The sequence below is a fragment of the Pipistrellus kuhlii genome, unplaced genomic scaffold (assembly GCF_014108245.1).
Source record: "Pipistrellus kuhlii isolate mPipKuh1 unplaced genomic scaffold, mPipKuh1.p scaffold_m20_p_80, whole genome shotgun sequence".
In the NCBI taxonomy this organism is placed as follows: domain Eukaryota; kingdom Metazoa; phylum Chordata; class Mammalia; order Chiroptera; family Vespertilionidae; genus Pipistrellus; species Pipistrellus kuhlii.
Genome location: NW_023425585.1, coordinates 524,437 through 547,250, shown reverse-complemented (window position 1 = coordinate 547,250; position 22,814 = coordinate 524,437). Strand labels below are relative to the sequence as shown.

Genomic DNA, 22,814 nt, shown 5'->3' with positions numbered 1-22,814 from the left:
CAGATTTCAACTCCTCACACCCATAAGTGACACATTCAGGAGGCAGGCTCACAGTGGAGTACCAAAGCCCCACTGAAACAAGGCCTGCTGTGTCTGCAGCACAGCAATTCTTCCATTATAGACACAGTGGGTCCTCACAGCCAATTGGCCTGGAGGTCAATTCCTCCCATTGTACCAACAGCAATCAAGGCTTAACTACACCAAGACTTTGCACTCAGCCCACAAAAGGGTGAACCAAGAGTGACCACCTCAGGTGATTGGGGAAGCTGAACTTCTGGCCCCTATAGGTCATCTACCACACAAAGCCCCTACATCAACACAGGGAGGCAGCCAAAATGCAGAGACACAGAAGTATGTCAAGAATAGGAGAGATGGAGGAAAGTAAACTATTGGATGACATAGAGTTCAGAACCACATTTATAAGGTTACTCAAGAATCTTCTAAAAACTGCTGAGAAACTTGAAGAGACCTTCAAGAACCTTAATGAGAATGCCAAAAAAGTGGAAAAGGACCAGTCAGAAATTAAGCATACACTGTCTGAAATAAAGAATATACAGAAACTCAGCTGTAGATCAACGTACCCCAAGAGTCGAACCAAAGATCTGGAATACCAGGAAGCAAAAGACAACTAGAGAGGCAGAAAGAAAGAACCCAAAAGTGTGAGGACAGTGTAAGGAGCCTCTGGGATGGCTTTAAGTATACCAACATCCAGATTTTTGGGGTGCCAGAAGAAGAGAGAGAGCAGGATATTGACGGCCCATTGAAAAAAAATAATGACAGAAAACTTTCCCTACCTTGTGAAAGAGACTTACAAGTCCAGGAAGCACACAAGAGGAATCCAAAGAGGACCACACCAAGACACATCATAATTAAAATGCCAAGGGCAAAAACAAAGAGAGAATTTTGAAAGCAGCAAGAGAAAAACAGTTACCTACAAAGGAGTACCCATACGACTGTCAGCTGATTTCTCAATAGAAACTATGCAGGCCAAATGGGAGTGGCAAGAAATATTCAAAGTGATGAACAACAAGAACCTACAACTAAGATTACTCTACCCAGCAAAGCTATTACTCAGAATTGAAGGTCAGATAAAGAGCTTCACAGACAAAAAAAGCTGAAGGAGTTCATCATCACCAAACCAGGATTACATGAAATGCTGAAAGGTATTCTTTAAGAAGAGGAAGAAGAAAAAGGTAAAGATAAAAACTATGAACAACAAAAAGACATCAAATACATACCTACCAACAAGTGAATCTAAAAATCAAGTGAATAAAAAATCTGAAGAACAGAATGGTCTGGTGAGTATAATAGAATCAGGGACATAGAAAGGGAGTGGACTGACAATTCTCAGGGGGAAGGGTCTGAGGGGTGCAGGAAGAGATTGGACAGAAATCTTACACCTATGGATGAAGACAGTGGCAGGGGGTAGGGGCATAGGGTGGGAAATCAGGTTTAGAGGAGCTGGGGGGGGGGGCGGGGAGGAGGAAAGGAACACCTGTAATAATCTGAACAATAAAAATTTATTATATAAAAAAATAAAAATAAATAAATAAAATGGAAAGAAAATGGAAGAACCTGTCTCACAGTCATTATGTTTACAAAGGGAACCATTATTTATATAGGATAAAGGCATTAATGTTCAGAGGACCAAGTCTGAACATGTTTCTCTATATGAAAATTTTGTTTTCCAAATAAAAATTCTGACTTATTAAATTGTGTTATAACATCATTGGCTAAAGCTTTAATAAGGAGAGAAATAAAATACATACACATGCCTGAAAAGAAAAATCTGAATTATTAATGAAAATATTTTTCTAGTCTAAAAACTTTCTATTCTTTAAGATGTTTTGGATGAGGAAAATCGAAATCTATGATTTAAAGTCCTCAGCATCCCTGTTGAATTACAAAATAGAGGAACAGAATATGTTAAATAACAGTAGTGCAATAATTAACAGCCATGGAAAGGCCCAAGGAGAAAGTCAAACACAGGGGACATGGAGCCTGCACTGTTTTCTGTGGTAAAAAGAAAACATGAAAACGTATACACACTTCACAGAAAAACCTGTACATGAATGTCCATGGCAGCACTATTCATAACAGCCAGTGTGGAAACAACCCAATGTCCCTCAACATTAAGATGGTGAATGGATAAACAAAATGTGGTATATCCATACAAGAGACTATTACTCAGCCGTAAAAATGAATATGGTACTACCCTGTTTCCCCGAAAATAAGACAGTGTCTTATGTTAATTTTTGCTCCCAAAGATGCAGTGGGTCTTATTTTCAGGGGATGTCTTATTTTTCCATGAAGAAGAATACGGTACACATTTATTGTTAAATGAAGATAAAGGAAATTTATTACCTGTATACGGTATGGTAGTACAGTAGTTGTCAACACAAACCAGACGAACTGTGAATCCTACAGTATCAAGAATTTACTCATTTATTTAATGACAATCATGTCATCATCTTCTGGAACATCATCATAACAATCCAATTCCTGAACTTCCTGGTGAATTTCTTGTGACTCCATTTCTTTCAGAATCAGTGGACCAAATCTCTCATGTTTAGCCTGGGGCGGGGGGCTTATTTTCGGGGGATGTCTTATATTTCACTCAGAAGGAAACCTGTAAGTAGGTCTTATTTTCGGAGGATGTTTTATTTTCGGAGAAACATGGTAATACAGGCCCCAAATTAGATGAACCTCAAAAACATTATGCTAAGTACAAGAAGCCAATACAAATTCTCTATGTTAAAAAAAGCCAAAAACATGTAATTGCAGATAAATAACTTTAGAAACATGCCTGGTTTTGTTTACTTTTATTTCATTTAATGAACACATAGTGCATTATATGACAGACACTATTCTAAGCATCCTACCTATAAATACCGACATTCTACTGTAATTTTTGTGGACTAAGAAACGCGGAGGTTAAATATTTTGCACAAAATCACAGTGCTAAAAGATCTCAGTATACTTTCAGTTTAAAAAATAATATATAAAGTGTATCTTTACAATGTAAAGTGAGTTTGCCAGTAATTCTATAAACTAACAATACAGTAGTACTATATTTGGCCATAGTATTAACTCAAAACTGCCAAAACAAAATATCATAGACTGAGTGGCTTAAACAACAGAAACCAGAAGCCCCAAATCAGAGTGCCGGGATGGTCAGCTTCTTGTGTGAGCTCTCTGGCTTGTAGATGGCTGCTTTCTCCCTGTGACCTCACATGGGAGAGAGGGAGAGAGGGAGAGGGGGAGAGGGAGAGAGAGAGACAGTGCTGTCTGGTGTCTCTTCTTGTAAGGGCACTAATCCCATCACCAGGGCCCCAACCTTGTGAGCTCATCTAACCTTTATTATTTCCCACTGGCCCCATTTCTAAATGCCATAACATAGGGAGTTAAATAACATAAAACATAGATTTCTATGCTTAAGCAAGTATAATTTTTTACAACAAGTAAGCATTGGTCTCAAGTATAAAGATAAGATATAATCTTTGCACCCTTTATAAAACTTACCTTGGGAAAATATTATTCAACTTCATGGTAACAGTATACAAAGTAATTATAAACCATATAAGAAAGCCCCATTATTATTATTTTTAGAAAACTGTTACATATTTTTTAGCTTTTACTCTTACCTATGTGATATTAAAATATAAAGATTAACTCAATGTACTGTATTGTCAAAGTTCAATATTGTATTTCCTAATATTTAAAATTCCTGCTATTATAAACCTGTGTCCATTGTTTCTAACTTTTAATTTGATCAAGGTGCAGTAAAATATTTATAATTCTTATTTCCACGCTAAGCAAATGACACACTGTAGTGCTCTCTCCAAGCCTTTTCTACCTGGAGCATGTGATGCCCTTTGCAGCCGCCAATCCTGCCACGTGACCCTCCTCTACTTGTCCTTTCTTAGTTCACACCCTGTCCCTGCCCAACATTCATCCACTTAGCAAAGGCAGCCAGGCATCTTCTGTACTCTGCACAGGTGACTACTGTAACACTTATAACTCCACATTCTTTCTCTCAGTAGGTATATAATTTTGGTCTTTCTGTGGTAGAAAATAAGCAACTTGAGTACAGACACTGTCATTGTCATCTTGGTAATGCCAGCCAGTAGCACATGGTAATTTGCACATAGTAGGTGCACAGGTATGTTCCTGAATAACTGAATCAGTGTCCTTGCTACTACCAGATTGTCACAGAGTAGGTAGAGCAGGCCCTCCTAGTTAACAAACAAATGAATTAGTAGGTGGATATGTACCTATTCACGGTACTTTTAGGAGAGTTAAATGAATTACCAAATATTAGAAACTATTAGCAAATTATTAAGTCTTGTTACTTGTACTGATTGTGGTTAAGTAAAAAAAAAAAAAAAATCCGTATTGTTAGAAACATATTGAAGTATTTACAGTGAAATGCCATGGTGCATATGGAAGTTAGTTTAAAATACTTCAACAACAAAGCAGATGATGTAATGTGACAGATAATTATTGTTAAATTTAGTTATGTGCATATGCTAGTCTATAACTTAAAATGTAAGATGACAAGAATACATTAAAAAGCTAGAAATTAATGTGATTGCCGTTAGGTAAATCAGTAACAAGTGGTATAATACTCTGAGAGGATTATGACATGCTTAAGAAAGTACAATATAGTATAATTTAAAAGTAACCACAAATGTTTCACCAAACATTTGGGATAACCAAAAGAATATCTTTGTGAACTACTTATGGGAGGCAGAAAGGGAATGTGTTATTTAGAGATAAATTATTTATATTTTAGAAAGTAAGTTTCAAATACTACATGAGACAAAAAAATGTGATCAATTATTTATTTCATTTAGGAAAAATAAATTTTTCTTTACTTATCTTCTTCAACTTTTTTTGTTATACATGTAAAACCAGTGTGTTCACTAATATAAATAAATAATTTTATTATCACAAAAAATAAGATGTATAATTTAGAATTACTTCTGAAATATAGAACCTTTTTCATGTTAATCTTACAATATCTCTGGATACTTTTAAAGACATTGAGTTAATAAAAAGACACCTTCATCCTTTCACCCTTTCACAGGATCCTTAAAAAACAAAACAAAAAAAAGACTGTCCTAAGAATAAAATTAAAATTGTCACTGATCTATCTTAAAAGGAGCTAAATTCATGCTAAAAACGGTGTGGCTCAGTGGATACAGCGTCAGCCTGCGGACTGAAGGGTCCCAGGTTTGATTCCGGGCATTGGTTGTGGGTACATCCCCAGTGGGAGGTGTGCAGGAGGCAGCTGATTGAAGATGTTTCTAGCTCTCCTTTCCTCTCTATAAAAAAATCAATAATATATTTTTTTAAAAAGGAGCTAAATTCTTGTTAATTATTTGTACTTATATGGGAAAGAAATAATTATTTCTTCCTTCTATACTTCTCCTTTGCCACCACCTAATCCAAGAAACTTGACACTCTGAGTCATTAACCTGTTTTTCATTTAAAACATTTGCCAAGCATTTCAAGCTCATTTGAGTGGAATAAGGAATGATAAAAATGCCCGAGAGCCCATAAGGGTTATTTTATAGTGTGGTTCATCTCTCTTTGGCAATTTTCCTCAGAAGAGACTGGGCAATGTTTTTTTCATTTGTTTTCTATTTCCAATTTATATATATATATATTTTAGTAAACATAACATTACAAATCTAATGGGAAAAATAACTTATTTCCTTTTTTAAAAATTAATGTCTTTATTGATTAAGGTATCACATATTTGTCCTCAACCCCCCATTCTAATCCCCCAGCCCCCGACTGTCCTTGACCACTGGTTAGGCTCATATGTGTGCCATAAGTCCTTTGGTTGATCTCTCCCTTTTATCCCCACCCTCCCTTTGAGGTCCAACAGTCTGACCCATGGCTCCTTATCTCTGGGTCTGTTCTTGTTCATCAGTCTATGTTGTTTACCATTTCCCCCAGATGAGTGAGATCATGTCCTACTGGAAATATAAGAATAAAAAATAAGGCAAGCAATAATCGTTATGAATTAGTCTGTAGTGGGCTTCTTTCTGGGCCACCAGTTCTTTTGAGACCCAGTTTCAATGTCAAACAGTTCCTTATGTGTACATGTCAGCAATGATATTTCAGTTCTGGATGGTGGGCAAATGGTGGTAAAGCAGGTCCAACCCTCTCTGGTTTCTTCCTGGGCAACCTGCAGTGATACAATTTAATTGCCCACAGCTGCTGCCTGAGCTTTATACAGCTGCTGACTGCTATTATGGTAAGGCGTCACCTGCAACTTCCATCTCTGGACTGCTTCTCTTCTGTCTTCATGGTTGGAGTAGTCCTGTCAATTCCTCTCTGTTGCTAGAATCCACATGGTCTCAGAGTTGTTTTCTGAAAATATACAAACATATTCTCGACCAAAAGTTAATAAAGGAATATTTTCTATAAATTTGACTTGGGATCCTTTTTCAATTTTTGCCCAAATGATTTTCCTCTGGCTTGTTTTGACACCATGTGTGTTTTCATGGGTGTCTTGATGATAGCATTACAATTAATTTTCTAAAGTACAGATTTTATAGATGTAATTTACTTTCAGGATATTTTTCTTTACATGATATTCTTCTACTTTCCCCCTTTTTTGATTTAAATATTAGGATGCTTTTGAAAATGTTATAATGTAATCTTGATAGCTTTTAAATTTTAATTGTTTGCACTATAATATGACTGCTTTAGGTTCATTTCCTATTGTGAAATTTTATCCTGAGATAAACTACCAATAAAAATTTTAGTTAACACTTTAGGAACAGCTTTTTGTCAAGTGCAATACTTTTTTTTTCTTTTTTCTTAAGGATATTAGCTTATTTCAATTAGCCAATTTAAATTAGCCTGAAAACTGGTCTACTATTTTACTGTCAAATTTATTACTCTAAAACAATCTTATTTTACCATGTAAATATTAGGGGAAAGGATTATTTGCCTTCTTGAGTAGGCCCTGAACATTTCTGGTGATAGGCTGGATTTATATATCAAAAACCCACTTTCCCACAGCATGTTTACAAGACAACTGAAACAAGTCTTGTTGTAGTGCGAGGGCGGCTGCTGTCAGCCAAGTCTCTGTCTTTTACCCGGGTTCCGATTTGAGCTGGGCATGGGAAGTTAAGCAGCCATGGGGACAGGAGACTCCCTCAGCAGGGGTGAGGTGTCAGGCTCCTGAAAGTTTTGGGGGTGAGGGTCTGTGCCCCACCTCAGTTGACCCCCAAGTTCTCTCCTGATGGCCCCTCTGTGACTGTGCCTGTCTTAGGTTGTTCCTTCTCTGAGGAATCTTACCCGACACTGGCTAACGGGCCATCCTCTGGGACCAAACAGGGTGATGTGAGGTTCAGTTCTGTCTCCTTGGTATCCTATGCCCCAGTGGCCTCCACATCCAGCTCCTGCCTTAGGATTCCCACGCCTACTGGCGGGGCCCCAATACTGATCACATATTTTGGGGAACCCAGGATTCTTCTCCAGGGAGGGCCCAGCTCGCCCCACTGGTGAGAGACAGATCCATGGTACCAGTCATTATGGGGCTTCAACTTCGATATGAACAGAAAGCTCAGGCAGCAGCTGTGGGCAATTAAATTGTGAGAAGAAGGTCCCTCTTGGCCAAAAGAGCAAGAGGGGCCAATATAGAATGTTCAGGTGCCTTCCCAGGGGGCCCTCTACACAATGGAAGGGATTAAGTCCTTTCATGTCATATTTAAATTGCTGCCAGACATTCAAAGAACTGGTTTGTAAGTTTGCTTGGGATAATTGTATATTATGCTTTTGTAATTTTATCCATTGAGCCAAACAGGTTTTGGCATGCTTTTGTAATTTTAGAATATTAAGAGATGTGTTACCTTTGTCTCCAAGCACCAAAAGTTGATTTTTTTATTGATCCTCAAGGGTTCAGGGTACTATTATAAGTAACTAAGGTAACACAAATCTGAGAAAAATTTTAATGACATTGTAGAGTAATATCATGTAAGGATAGTCTTTGTTCTAGGCTATGGCAATTCCATTTCATACTGGCTATCCATTTCTTTTTCTATGGACCAGGTCTTAGTTACATTTTCTGGACCTTTCCAAGGGGCTAGTAGTGATGGTAGTGACACCCTTTCTTTGGTGTCCACATTCCTTTTCTTCATGCTCACAAATACCTACACTTTTAGACACATAATCACTCTCAGTCTGTGAGTTGTTCTATTTTCAAGAGGCTTGGAAATGTTGAGAATGCAATTCTAGGACAGATTAGTTTCTTCTTGCTTTATTGACATTGTTGCACACCTTAAAGACACTGATAACGTGCAAGATGAAGAGCACCGCTGCATAGATTGTGTCTGTGCTTCCAGAAACTCATAAAAACTAGGATATTCTGTGTACTTGTATGCACTTTCTTCTTATCTCTTCTTTGGCTAAGTCATGTAGCCAATGGCTACCAGCATCATAAGCAAAACTGTCAATGTCATAAATGTGTTTCCTGAAAGTTAAAAATAAAAAGTTAAAATCAAAGTAATTTTACTTATTGGTGTTAAACATGAAATGTTAAGTTATGATACGATAAACAATGGAGAATTTGGGGTATCAAACAATGCAAAATTAGTAAGTTATACAGAATAGACAACCTCAGCCACTGTGGAGCTAGTGTATAGTAACTATGGTCAACACCAACTAAAATAGTTTTTGAGATTAAGTGGTCGAGGTAGAATCAATGAAGATATTTTCAGGTTAAAACTCAATGAGAACCCCTTGACTACTACATGTAAAATAATGGAAAGTTTTGTCCAAAAAGAAGACACCTAGAAAGTTTCACAGATACGTTAATGTGAAGTTATTTTTGTGTAACAATTTTTCATGACAACATAAAAGAGCTATCTTATCAGATCCATAAACAGGACTTATAAAATATACTGTACACCAAATTTTAATATTTCCTAAACACTGGAAACTCTGAAAGCCACCAAGCAAAAAAGAGAAAAGAATACAATATAAGCCCATCATCTCATGATGCAAATAGTTAGAATAAAGGCATTCTTATTTGTAGGCCTAATGTATCGACCTTTTATTTCCTCTCCCCCAAATATTTATGTCATTGCTAGCATCTAATCATTACAATAAACTGAGTGCAAACAGAATGAGATGATGCGCGTATTGCTGAAGTGTTAAGAACTGATGACATATCATAGTAATGAGTGATCAATGCGAGTCAATCATTCACAAAAAGAGAAGGAGGTCTAACAATAATAGAGGTTGAAGCCTCTATTATCTTTGATTAGTACCAGACAAACCCTGAGCCAACAGTACTGATTGGACATTTTACAAGAAATGTGATTTTGTAGAACTATATACCTTTTGTCATTTACCAGGACATACTTCTGAGGCATCAGTCTCTGTGAAATCATGAAACATAACATTGAGTGCTTTGCTGTTCTCATGGAGGTAATAAGAGCTGAATGGTAGAGAGGAAAAACACTAATTGAATTATATAACTCTAACCTGAATCAAAAAGTAGTTTCACAGTTGCTTACAGCCACATCCTTTTTATGAGCTCAAAAGTATCGTACTAACCCCACACTTCAAAAAGAGGTAAATCCTTTCATGGCAAACACAAGGACCATCAGGGGTAGGTACACTATCACCTCCAGACTCATGAACTCTTTGCCCTGTCCTCATTAAGATCAAAGTTTTAATTACATTGATACAAAAGTGTTAAAAGTGATATGAATTAGGAGGATAACCGGGATGAATAAAGTTAGCTGTTACTCTCAACAGCTTTCACTTCTCAATTAAGGCAAGTGGAGTGTTATTAAAGGGCACATTAAAAAAAAAAGGCAAATTCTTTCTTAGGGGTTTATGCCTGAATTTCCTCTTATTCGGAAATAGAGGAATGAGGGAAACAAACATTCCCTCCTTCTATGGTTCAACACATGCCATCCTATCAAAAACATCATGGCCAATTGCCCTGCCAAAGTAAAGAAACAGAGGGCAGCTGAGAGCTAGAGCAACCTGTACGCTCACCGCTTTCCACCTCTCCTGCCTGCGGAGTCCCCAGCACTGGCCTTGGAAGGTAAATGACAACGAAGAGGTGGGACAAATGGAAGGCAGAGCATGAGGCAGCTGGTTTGCTGTTTTCAGAGCAGTTCTGCTGGGGCCTCCGTATCAGCTCATGCTAATGACTTAGACTTGTGTTTGGCTGGGCTTTACAGCCCATTCTTAAAAGTTCCTGAAAATCTTGAAGAGAAAGTTATATTTTCCTACATGTAGTAATATGGCCTCAAGCCATATTTGGCTAAAATACTGAACCATTTAGTGATTTAAAGAACATTCATACTTTTGCTTTAGCTTATAATAGGCTTAACTCTACTACTTAGCGATATTTGTTAATTTAAGGAGAAAGGAAAGCATTAAATGGGGCTAAAAGCAGATAGTCACATCTGCCAAAGAATGAAGACAGGCAATTTAGTAACAGCGTAAATATAGTTGTTCTTAATGAATGAATGAAATGAAGGCCTTAGGGAAGTGTGGAAATGACTCAAGAGTTTATATGAACTCCATAATTAGTTTTCTGAACAATAAAATCTGCAAGATAACAGAAGAGAGTCAATTTATGTATTTGTGTTTATGTTTTTAAGGTATCATGCGGGTTTATAAGGATTAAAGAAATAAAAACTTCTGTTTCTCAGACAGGCCTTTGCACATGCTGTTTCCTCCACCCAGAGGCCAGAAGAAGTCAATGTAAGTACTCCTCTGTCTGCAGAACATGCCAGAGCCAACCATGACAATGCACTTAACATATGAATGTTCTGGGCAGGTCAAATGTTTCGGATCAGACTGTGGGTTTCCCCCCTAGTGTTACTATTTTACCACAGAAGGCCTCCTCTGTGCCAAGCGATGCTCTAACTTCTTTACAGGTGGCAACTGATTTGATCCTTACCACAGTCCCATAAGGAAGGCTCTCCATTTCCCCCATTTTACAGATGGGAAAGCTGAGGCACAGAGAGGTGGAGTTGCTCATGGTGACATGGCACATGGACAGTAGACACAGGATGGAACCATGCAGGCAGATGCCAGAGCCCGTCATCTTGGGCTGGACCAGATGCAGCAATAAATGCAACTCGAAGACAGGCCTAATTACAGGTCATTTAGTGCTGTTAGAGGCTGGCATCCTCCCCTAGAATTCTTTGGTTTTGTGCAAAACAGATGCTAGTATGCTTCCATAAGTTGTACTAAGGGAAAGGCAATTGGTTAATAGACTGCAAAGTGAGACTGTGGCTTTCAAATCACTTTCCTTTGAAATGTTGTTAATGTTTTAAAATATATTGAAAATTAAAAAAAAAAAGACACAAAGCCTGTTTATGCAAGGTAGTCATTACAGACAAAAGGAATAAAGAGATAGCATGTCCAAAAAGACAATTAAATGAGGAAAATTATCTATTCATGATAAAATATCAAGTTTTACCAGAAAGAAGCTAAGAGCAAATGTTTTAAGTTATCAGAATTTCTGCTCACCTTGATCTTCCAAATTTTTTGTTTATAATTATAATAAAAATTATTACAGCACCAACAGTAAGTCCTTGAGAGGGGAAAACACGATACACAGTTAATAGTCACATAAGCAATTATATATACAGTATAATTTCATAAGGACATTGTGAGGCAATAGTATGAGAGGCAAATTAAACAAAATATAGAAGAAAGAAATTATGTTTTTGCATATGGTTTCTATATGTTATAAGTTTAAGAGTAAAAATTGCATATTATTTACCCTTTGTTCTGTTTTATTTCAAAGAAAAATGAAATAAAGAATTACAAATAAAGTATTATAATGATGAAATAAAATTAGTTTGATAGGTTTAAGAAGATTATTAAGTATTAAATCCCATAATGTTTAATTTTCAATGATTTGACCATTAATCTTTCATATATACATTTCCTCCCCACTCCACCCTCCAATGTCCTTGAACTCTACTCTTCTGATCTGGACTACAAAGGAAAGTAGATACTCGAAAAGCAAATTGAAGCTAATGTGTCTAATGAGTGTATCTGGTACCAAATCAGCACTATGTAAATATCACACAATTGCACTACCATGTGGACAAATGATTAAAAAAAAAACAAAAACCAACCAAGCTATTTCCACCACAGAGAAGTTTTTATAATACTTCACCCAATTTCTTTAACTTATATCCTATACCATATCATTTTCATAAAATAAATCATGGCTTCTCAACATTTTTCAAGGTTTTGTTTTCTCCTCCCACCCCCAATTCATCACATTTCATTAATCTCATTATTTTCAAAGGCAGCAAAAACCTCCATTTTCAATTTGAATGATAAATGAATATAGAAATTTAAAGTGATCCAAAATAGCTCGATGATGAAAGTAAAAGCCTATTTCTAGAACTCGAATTAGTACATATATGTAATTCTAGAAGAAACTATGTGAAGGTTGATGGCTTAACAAAAAACCAGAGCAAAATACAGAAGTTTGAGAAACAAATCTACATAAATGATTGTTCATAAATTGACAATGGAGTATTATCTCATAAATTAGAAAGAAGGAAAAGAATTTAAAGTACAATGTCAATAATTTATGATGTTAAAATCCACTTGGTACCCACAGAAAACTATCCAAAAGGTGAATCAGAATCAATTTAATATTTATGCCACTTGTGATAAATGAAACTATGGATTATTAATAAACTTATGATTGTGATTCCAGTGCTCCTAGTCATTAATTGAAGAGCTCCAAGGTAGGAAAATTACCTAACTTTAAAAATGATTTTCTCCAAGAAAAGGTAGTGTTTAGTAATGTTCCTGGATGTAGAAATATTTTTACACTGTTTAAATGTTGCAAATCAATCAAGGCTTAACTACAACAAAACTGCACACACAGCCCACAAAGGGGTGCACCAAGAGGGTGCACCATAAGTAACTGGGGAGGCTGAGCTACTGGGTCCTGCTCAGACACATAGCACACAAAGCTACTCCATCAACTCAGGGAAGCTGCTAAAATGTGGAGAAAAAGAGGCAGGCCTCAATTGAAGGAAATGGAGAAAAGCAAAAGACTGAATATAGAGTTCAAAACCACAGTTATAAGGTTTTTCAAGCATTTCCTAGAAAAGGCCGATAAATTAAATGAGGTACTTGAGGATATGAAAAAGGATCAACTAGAAATTAAGCGTACACTGACTGAAATAAATATTATACAGAGACCTAAAAGCAGACTAGAGGATTGCAAGAATCAAGTAAAAAATTTGGAATACCAAGAAGCAAAAAACACTCCTCCTGAAAAGTAAAAAGCAAATAGAATACAAAAAGTTGAAGATAGTATAAGAAGCCTCTGGGACAACTTCAAGCATACCAACATCAGAATTATGGGGATCCTAGAAGAAGAGAGAGAGCAAGATACTGAAAACCTATTTGAAGAAATAGTGACAGAAAATTTCCCCCACCTGGTGAAAACAAAACAAACAAACAAAAAAATAGACTTACAAGTACAGGAAGCACACAGAACCCCAAACAAAAGAAATCAAAAGAGAACCACACCAAGACACATCATAATTAAAATTCCAAGAGCAAAAGACAAAGAGAGAATATTAAAAACAGCAAGAGAAAAACAATTAGTTACCTATAAGAGAGCACCCATATGATTTTCAGCTGATTTCTCAACAGAAACCATGCAGGCTAGAGAGAGTGGCAAGAAATATTCAAAGTGATGAATAGCAAGAACCTACAGCCAAGAATACTCTACCCAGCAAAGCTATCACTCAGAATTGAAGACCAGATAAAGAGCTTCACAAATAAAAAAAAGCTAAAGGAGTTCACCACTGCCAAACCAGAATTATATGAAATGTTGAAAGGTATTCTTTAAGAAGAGGAAGAAGATAAAGATAAAAATTATGAACAGGAGAAACCAAGATGGCGGCATAGGTAAATGCCTAACTGTAGCCTCACACAACAATTTCAAAAAATACAACTAAAATATAAAGTGGACATTATCCAGAACTACAGGAAAGTTGACTGACTGGAAATTCTACGACTAGAAGGAAAGAGAAAACCAGAAGGAAAATCAGAGGAGCTGTAAAAGCTTAAGGTATGGAGACACGGTGTGCACATGGGGAGAGGACGGAGCTGGAGAGGAAGGGGAGGCTGAGTGCCTGCTGGCGTTCCCTAGCGGGAAGGAGATAAAAGCTCTGGACTGTGCTGAACCCCAGTTCCAACTGCACTAAACCCAAGTTCTGGGTGAGACCCTGGGGTCCCAGGCTCATACAGAGGGATTCTAGACTGTAAGGCGGAAACTCGGGAGCGGCAAAAGGCAGTGCCCGGAGTCACGCACTTTGTGCGCAGAGGACTGACTGTTGGCTGTGCCACTGGATTGCCCTAGCAGGAAGGAGACAAAAGCTCCAGACTGTACTGAACCCCACTTCCAACTGCACTGAACCCCAGTTCCAGGCTCATTGGGGGAGAGACTAGACCAGGTGTCGGCAACCTACGGCTCCAGAGCCACATGCGGCTCTTTTGAAGCTTTACCGCGGCTCTGACAACTTGCAGCCCTGATGTGCTGACACTGTGCACTGAGGTTCAGGAGCAAAAATCCCATTAACCAGGTAAATTAAATATTTTAATTAGCTATTAATTTGCAAAAATATATTTTACATTGTTAAATGAAAAAGTCCTTTTTTTCTTCAGATTGACAGCTAACTGCACGATCCGGTATATAGCATTAAGGTAAGAAACAATATATGCAGTGTTATATTTGTTTTAAATGTCGCAATGGTTTTGCGGCTCCCAGGTTTTTTTTTCCTTCGGAAACGGGTCCAAGTGGCTCTTTATGTCTTAAAGGATGCAGACCCCTGGACTAGACTGTCTGGTAGTGGGCAAAACTCGAGGGCACCTTTCTCTCAGAGGTGCTTGCAGCAAGTACCAAAGCACTGAGTACCAAAGGACACTGAGGAACACTGAGACTCAGGAACCTCATAGGGCGGGGATGACAGGAAGCCAAGGCTGTAGGCTCCACCCTGAAACTCCGCCCCATCCAAGCTGAGCACAGAGGCTTTTGTGCATAGACACAGCTGATTCTCACAGCCAATTGGCCTGGTATCCTCCCAGTGATACCAACAACAAGACCTAATTACAAAGGCTGTACACACAGTCCACAAAGGGGTGCACCAAGAGTGTCCACCTCAGATTACTGGAAGGCTGACCCACAACCATATAGGACACCTTAACACACAAAGCTACCCTACCAACTCAGGGAAGCAGCAAAAATGCTGAGACAAGGAAACAGATCACAAACGAAAGAAATGGAGGACAAAAAGCAACTGGATATAGAGTTCAAATCTACGCTTATAAGGTTTTTCAAGAATTTCCTAGAAAAGGTCGATAAGACCTATGAGGATATAAAAAGGGATCAACTAGAATTAATAAGGAATCAACAAGAAATGATAAGGGATCAACAAGAAATAAAGAATACATTGTCTGAAATAAAAAAATATTATACAGAGTCCTAAAAACAGAATGGAGAAGATCGCAAGAATCAAGTCAAAGATTTGGAACATAAAGAGCCAGAAGACACTCCTCCACAGAAGCAAGAAGGCAAGAGAACCCAGAAAATTGAAGATAATGTAAGAAACCTCTAGGACAACTTCAAGCGAACCAACATCAGAATTATGGGGGTCCCAGATGATGAGAGAGAGCAAGATATCGAAAACATACAGAAAGAAATAATGACAGAAAACTTCCCCCACCTGGTGAAAGAATTAGACTTACAAGTTCAGGAAGCGCACAGAACTCCAAACAAAAGGAATCCAAAGAGGATCACACCAAGACAAATCATAATTAAAATTCCAAGAGCAAAAGACAAAGAGAGAATATTAAAAGCAGCAAGAGCAAAGCAGGTAGTTACTTATAAAGGAGCACCTATACGATTGTCAGCTGATTTCTCAACAGAAACCATGCAGGCCAGACGGGAGTGGCAAGAAATATTCAAGGTGATGAATAGCAAGAACCTACAGCCAAAAATACTCTACCCAGCAAAGCTATCACTCAGAATCGAAGGCCAGATAAAGAGCTTCACAAATAAAAAAGTTAAAAGAGTTCATCACCACCAAACCAGAATTATATGAATTGCTGAAGGGGGTTCTTTAGGAAGAGGAAAAAAATAAAGATAAAAATTATGAACAACAAATACGTAACTATCAACAAGTGAATCTAAATACCAAGGGAATTAAAAAACCTGATGAACAATATTAACTGTTGAATATAATAGAATCAGAGGTATGGAAGGGGAGTGACTGACGATTCTCAGGGAAAAGAGGTGTGGGGAATGCAGGAAGAGACTGAATATAAACTGCATCTATGGATGAGGACAATGGGGGGTGGGAAAAGGGAAGAGGGTGGGGTGAGAACCTGATGGAGGGGGAAAAATGAGGAACTTTTATAATAATATGAAGAATAAAGATTTACTTAAAAAATTATGAACAACAAATATGAAACTATCAACAAGTGAATCTAAAAACCAAGGAAATAAAAAATCTGATGAACAATATTAACTGGTGAATATAATAGAATTAGGGGCATAGAATGGGAGTGGACTGATAATTCAGGGGGAAATGGCTGTGGGTGGTGCAGGAAGAGATTGAACAATAATCGTACACTGTGGATGAGACCAGGGTCGGGGCGGTAAGGGCAGTGGGTGGGGTAGGAAACTGGTGGAGGGGAGCTATGGAGGGAAAAAAGAGGAACAATTGTAATAATCTGAACAATAAAGATTTATTAAATTAAAAAAAATGTTGCAAAGCAGTTTGCCACCTGTTACCTCATTTGATCAGCTCTAATAGCTAGCACAGTGCTTGGAAAATAGTAGAAAGCGATTATAAATATTTATTAAATTGTACTGAATGATATTATTTTCTGCAGATGAACAAACAGAGGCAATATACAGCGTATCGACTTTATTTTTGAAAAATCCAAATCAGAATTCTACTTAGAAGATCTTGTGTTAACAAAATGATACTTGTCTCCTTTTCTGAAGAAATATGGGCACCCAGTCACTTCAAAAGGTCCCACTTACATCTAATAGAGCAGAAACGTATTCCTTATGCTCTAAAATACAAGGAAGTTGTGGGTAGATCCAGTTCTTGCTTATGATCTCATGTAATGCAGCAGAATAAAGAGATTGCAATTGTGGAAAAGTGAGGTCACACTGGAAAGAGACTTTTGCCGAAGAGAAAAGAATATGCTTGAGAAAACCTTCAATTTTCAGATTTATGTCAGGTTTCAACACACCTTCCTCAGCAACATCTACAGGATCTTACTATCAGAGCTGGATTTTCTGTGCTTCTGTATTTCTTCAAAAATGTTAAGAAAAATCCACACACTTTCCTTTCCAGACCAAAAAGATCACTAAAAAGTTATATGATTATCTGACTTCTTAACTTGGAATGACAAGGAGATAATTGAAGTCACTTTATAATGGGATTTAAGTTTGCCATGCGTAGACGGGTATTAAGACACAATAAAAGGGAGCCCTCATGCCCTGCTGGTGGGAATGCAGACTGGTGCAGCCACTGTGGAGAACAGTATGGAGTTTTCTCAAAAAATTCAAAATGGAACTCCTCTTTAACCCAATGATCGCACTGCTAGAAATATACCCTAAGAATCCTGAAACACCAATCAGAAAGACTATATATCCCTATGTTCATAGCAGCACTACTTACAATAGCTAATATCTAGAAACAGCCCAAGTGCCCATCAGTAGATGAGTGGGTAAAAAAACTGTGGTACATTTACACAATGGAATACTATTCTATATAATAAAAACCTAATATGCAAATAGACCAAACAGCGAATGACCAGTCGCTATGATGCTCATTGACCACCAGAGGGAAAATGCTTAATGCAGGAGCTTCCCCCTAGTGGTCAGTGTGCTCCCACAGGGGAGCTCCACTCAGCCAGAAGCTGGGCTCATGGCTGGTGAGCACAGAGGCAGTGGTGGGAGCCTCTTCTGCCTCCGTGGCAGCGCTAAGGACTCCTAGGGGAAGCAGGCCTAAGCCAGAAGGTGGACGTCCCCCAAGGGTTCCTGAACTGTGAGAGGGTGCAGGTCAGGCTGAGGGACACCCCCTCCCACCAGTGCACAATCTCGGACACTGGGCCTCTAGTACAGGTTAGGAACAAAGAGAATCTTAAAAGCAGTAAGAGAAAAGCAGTTAGTTATCTACAAAGTCACTCCTATGATACTGTCAAATGATTACAGAAATTTTGAGGCCAGAAGATATTGACAAGAAATATTCAAAGTGATGAAAAGCAAGGACCTACCAACAAGATTACTCTACTCAGCAAAGTAACCATTTAGAATAAAAGGATATATAATGAGTTTTCCAAACAAGAAAAGCTAAAGGAGTTCCCCACCACCAAACCCATATTACAAGAAATCTTAAAGGGCTTTCTTTAAGAAGAAAAAAAATAGAAAGTATAAAGAATAAAATGGCAATAAATACATATTTATCAACAATTACTTTAAATGCAAATGGATTAAGTGCTCTAATCAAAAGACATATGAAGGCTGAATGGGTAACAAAACAAGATCCTTACAATGCAGACAGACTGAAAGTAAAGGGATAGAAAAAAGATATTTTATAAAATGGAAACAAGCAAACAAAAAAGCTGGGGTAACAATAATTATACTAGGCAAAATTGATTTTAAAACATGGGCTATATAACAAAAAATAAACAAAGAAAGACCCAGTAATTCCAAGTCTGAATATTTATCTGAAGAAACCCAAAACACTAAGTGAAAAAGACATATACATCCATGTGTTCATTACAGCGTTATTTACAATAGCCAAGATGTGCATGCAAACTAAGTGTCAATCCATAGAGGAACAACTAAAGAAGTGGAATATGACTCAGCCATATAAAAGAATGAAATCTGGCCATTGTGCTGAGTGAAACAAGTCAAAGGAAGACGGATGCCATATGATTTCACTTATATATAGGATCTAAAAAACCAAACAAATGAACAAGCAGAACCGAAACAGACTCATAGATACAGAGAACATTTTGATAGTTGCGATGGGAGGAGGGGTGTTTGGAGAAATGGATAAAAAGGTGATGTGACTGAAAAGTAAAAATTGGTAGTTACAGAATACTCAATAAAGTCAATAATATTGTGATAACTATGATATGTCTGTTGTCAGATGAGTACTAGATTTATCAAGGTGATCACTTAGTAAGTTACATAATGTCTAATTACTGTATACCTGAAACTAATATAATATTATATGTCAACTGTAAATGAAAAGTAAGAAAAATAATGATTTTTTAAAAATGTCACTCTAAATAAATTTTTTCAGGCTTATATTTTATAAATATAGGATCAAAATAAAAATATCACTATATGTCTGATTTAAAAAAGAAGAAATTCCTCTTTTTTTTTTTTTTTTTTTTAGGATAATTTAGAATTACAACTAACCCTAAAAAAAGCTTTCTGGGAAATTACATAATATATATTTTAGGAATTTCAAAAGAAAATAATAAGCATTTCAAATCTTTATTGAACAACACTGAGCAGGTGAAAAACACATCTATTAAACACATCACTGTTGTCAACATTAAATCATGATGATCACATATTCATTTATTATACATTTTATTTCTATTTAAAATATAAAATATATTGAATTCCGACAGGATCTTTCAAAACATATCTTTTAGTTTTAAACTTTAGGAGACATTTATTCAAAATATTAAAAAATTATCATAAATTATTTTAAAAAAATAATTTCACAATACCTGTTTTCAGCTTTATAGTCCCTTGGCTAATTCATACATACATAAGACAGAAGACTGCAGATTATAAAGATATAATTTTAAAATATTAACTTTTTTACAAGAGTGTATTTTATATTTAATGTTACCTATCAATATGCAAATTTAACTGTATTGCTTCTTAACCAACATTTCTCTTAGCATCTTCTTTGGAAGTTTATTAATCTTATTGATAATATATAACATTAAATAATATATTTATGGATAAAATAAAGGACTGGACTAAATGCAAAAATAAATTGCCACACAGATGTTTTTGGCCTCATGCCTAAAGTAACAGAATATTTAAAAAAAAATAATTTTGCTTTCAATCACTGATAGGGAAGGGAAAAGAAAGAACATGTAGTCAAAGGTAGCACTTTTCATTTTATTTGAGGGTAGGACAGAAGTCTAGAAATGGTCAAGAAATACTTTCTTTCTTTTTTTAGTATATTTTATTGATTTTTTTATAGAGAGAAAGGGAGAGGGATAGAGAGTTAGAAACATCGATGAGAGAGAGACATCGATCAGCTGCCTCCTGCACACCCCCTATTGGGAATGTGCCCGCAGCCAAGGTACATGCCCTTGACTGGAATCAAACCTGGGACCTTTCAGTCCACAGACTGACACTCTACCACTGAGCCAAACCGGTTTTGGCAAGAAGTACTTCCTTACAGGTCAGTGGAGTGGGGTAGGGGACATATGCAATACTTTCAACCATAAAGATTAAAAATAACAACAAGTCATTTCTGATTAATTGTAAAATACTCGAGGATAGAATCTGTGTTAGTAACTATCTTTTCTTGTCATTCTTCAGCCCCTAGAATGATGCCTTAAAAACAATATGCATGTAACACCATGTGATTGCTTGGCCAGATGATTCGAAATGCTCTTAACTTTGGAACAAGAACATGGTTGGGAATAGTAGTTAGAAACATACCAAGTACTTAATGGTGTCCATACAACAGGATGATAAAATACATTTACCCGTTTTCTCGTTGGCATCCTTGTACACAGCTTTTTAACAGTATACTTAACACAGTTATAACACAGCATTCTCTTCCAGTAATACGGGATGTACCAACTACAGCGATGACAATTCTTTTAACTGTCAAGGAGTCAGACTTACCAGATGCAGTGATGGTCACCACTAAAGAAGAAGGAAATTAAAAAAATCACTAAAGTCATCTATTTGCTACAAATTTAATATATATAAACTGTACTTGAAAGTTCAAAAGTAACTCAGATTTTAATAACTAAAATAAATAATTATAAATAAATTTATGAAAATAATTACAAATTATGAACAATCAAAATACACACCAGTCCCTATTTCTATTCAGCAAGTTAACATTATAAACAGTAAACATGAGTTACTGAATACTGAAACAAACACCATGTAAATTTGGTTATATAATTTGATGATAAGAAACAAGTTTAAAAGCTTTAATAGTAACTACTGATCTGATCCTATGATCAAGAAACTATCAGAAACTAAAGTTTTTTTTAGCCGACGTTATCAAAACTTAAATTACTATATCACCTTATTATTTAAACTTTTCAATGAATATGAGTGAGGCATTGCAAAAATTACTTTCAAATAAATATATTTGTAATAATTAATACATTGCTATCTTTAATAAATGGTCTGGTAAAATTGGAAGTCACATGCAAATGAATGAAACTGGATTATAGTTTGTCTCCATGTTAAAAAATTTATTTAAAATGGATCACATACCTAAATATAAGATCTGAAGCAATAAATTACATAGAAGCAAACATAGGTACCAAACTATAAACCTTGGTCATAGAGAACATTTTAAGAACTTGACCCCAAAGGCTATGGAAGTAAATGTAAAAATAAATGAATTGGACTAAAAAGCTTCTGCACAGCAAAACAAACAAACAAATAAACAAAACAACAAAAACAAAACAAAACAAACAAGACAACAAAATAAAGAGGCATCCAACTAAGTGGAAGATATTTGCAAACAATAACTCCAGTAAAGGTTTAATATATAAGATATATATTTAAAAAAAACCATAAAACTCAACACCAAACAAACAAACAAACAAAAAACCCCAATAAAAAATGGGCAGAGGATCTGAATGGACACTTCCTCCAAGAAAACATACCAACAGCCAACAGATATATGAAAATATGTTCAACCTCACTAACAATTAGAGAAATGCAAATCAAAATTACAATGAGATGCCACCTCACACCTGTTAGAATGGCTATTACCAATAAGACAAGTAATAACAAGTGCTGGAGAAAAGGGACCCTCATTCACTGCTGGTGGGAATGTACACAGTACAGATACTATGGAAAACAGCATGGCAGTTCCTCAAAAAATTAAGACTAGAGCTGCCATATGGCCCAGCAATCCTTCTCTTGGTGTATATGAAACTCAAAAACATGTATGCATCCTTTATTTATTGCAATATTATTCACAGTCATAGAGATAGCCAATGTGTCAAAGATTGAATAAAGAACACGTGGTACATACACACAATGGAAAATTACTCAGCCATAAAAACAATGAAATACTGCCATTTGTGATGACATGCATGAATCTTGAGAATATTGTGCTAAGTGAAATAAGTCAGGCAGAGAAAACTGAGAACCGTATGATTTCACTCAGATGTGGGATATAAATCTGATACTCATGAACACAAACCACAGTGTGGTGGTTGCCAGACCAAAGGGTATGGGTGGAGTGAAGGGAGCCTGATATATGGTGATGGGATGTGATTTGACACTGGGTGGTGGGCACACAGTGCAATACACAGATCATGTAACAGAAATCCTCACCTGAAACCTATACGATCCTATTAAACAATGTCACCTCAATAAATTTAATTTTTTTAAAAATTATTAAACCACACATGTATGATTTCTTCATGGGTGTTAACCTCAATAAAAATGTTAATGTAATGTTTTTTAAATTTATCTCCTGGCTCAGTTCTATTGAGATTGTCCAAGGAAC

The 22,814-nt window shown here is 36.5% G+C and overlaps 1 protein-coding gene across 5 annotated transcripts in view; it reads right to left on the bottom strand.

The window, feature by feature from the left end:
* Positions 1 to 8,269: 8,269 nt before the first annotated feature.
* The window catches only part of LOC118712035 (complement decay-accelerating factor), a 36,214-nt gene continuing 21,669 nt past the window's right edge, over positions 8,270 to 22,814 (bottom strand). For 2 of the 5 annotated variants that reach the window (XM_045577030.1, XM_045577026.1), the window contains 4 exons: positions 20,954 to 20,974; positions 11,524 to 11,587; positions 9,364 to 9,463; positions 8,270 to 8,494 (listed from right to left, as the gene is read on the bottom strand). In XM_045577030.1, the coding sequence (XP_045432986.1) occupies positions 9,370 to 9,463; positions 11,524 to 11,587; positions 20,954 to 20,974 (179 nt within the window). In that variant the 3' untranslated portion in view covers positions 8,270 to 8,494; positions 9,364 to 9,369. The remainder of the gene's footprint in view (positions 8,495 to 9,363; positions 9,464 to 11,523; positions 11,588 to 20,953; positions 20,975 to 22,814) is intronic. The other 3 variants (XM_045577028.1, XM_045577025.1, XM_045577027.1) reach the window with 2 other exon arrangements.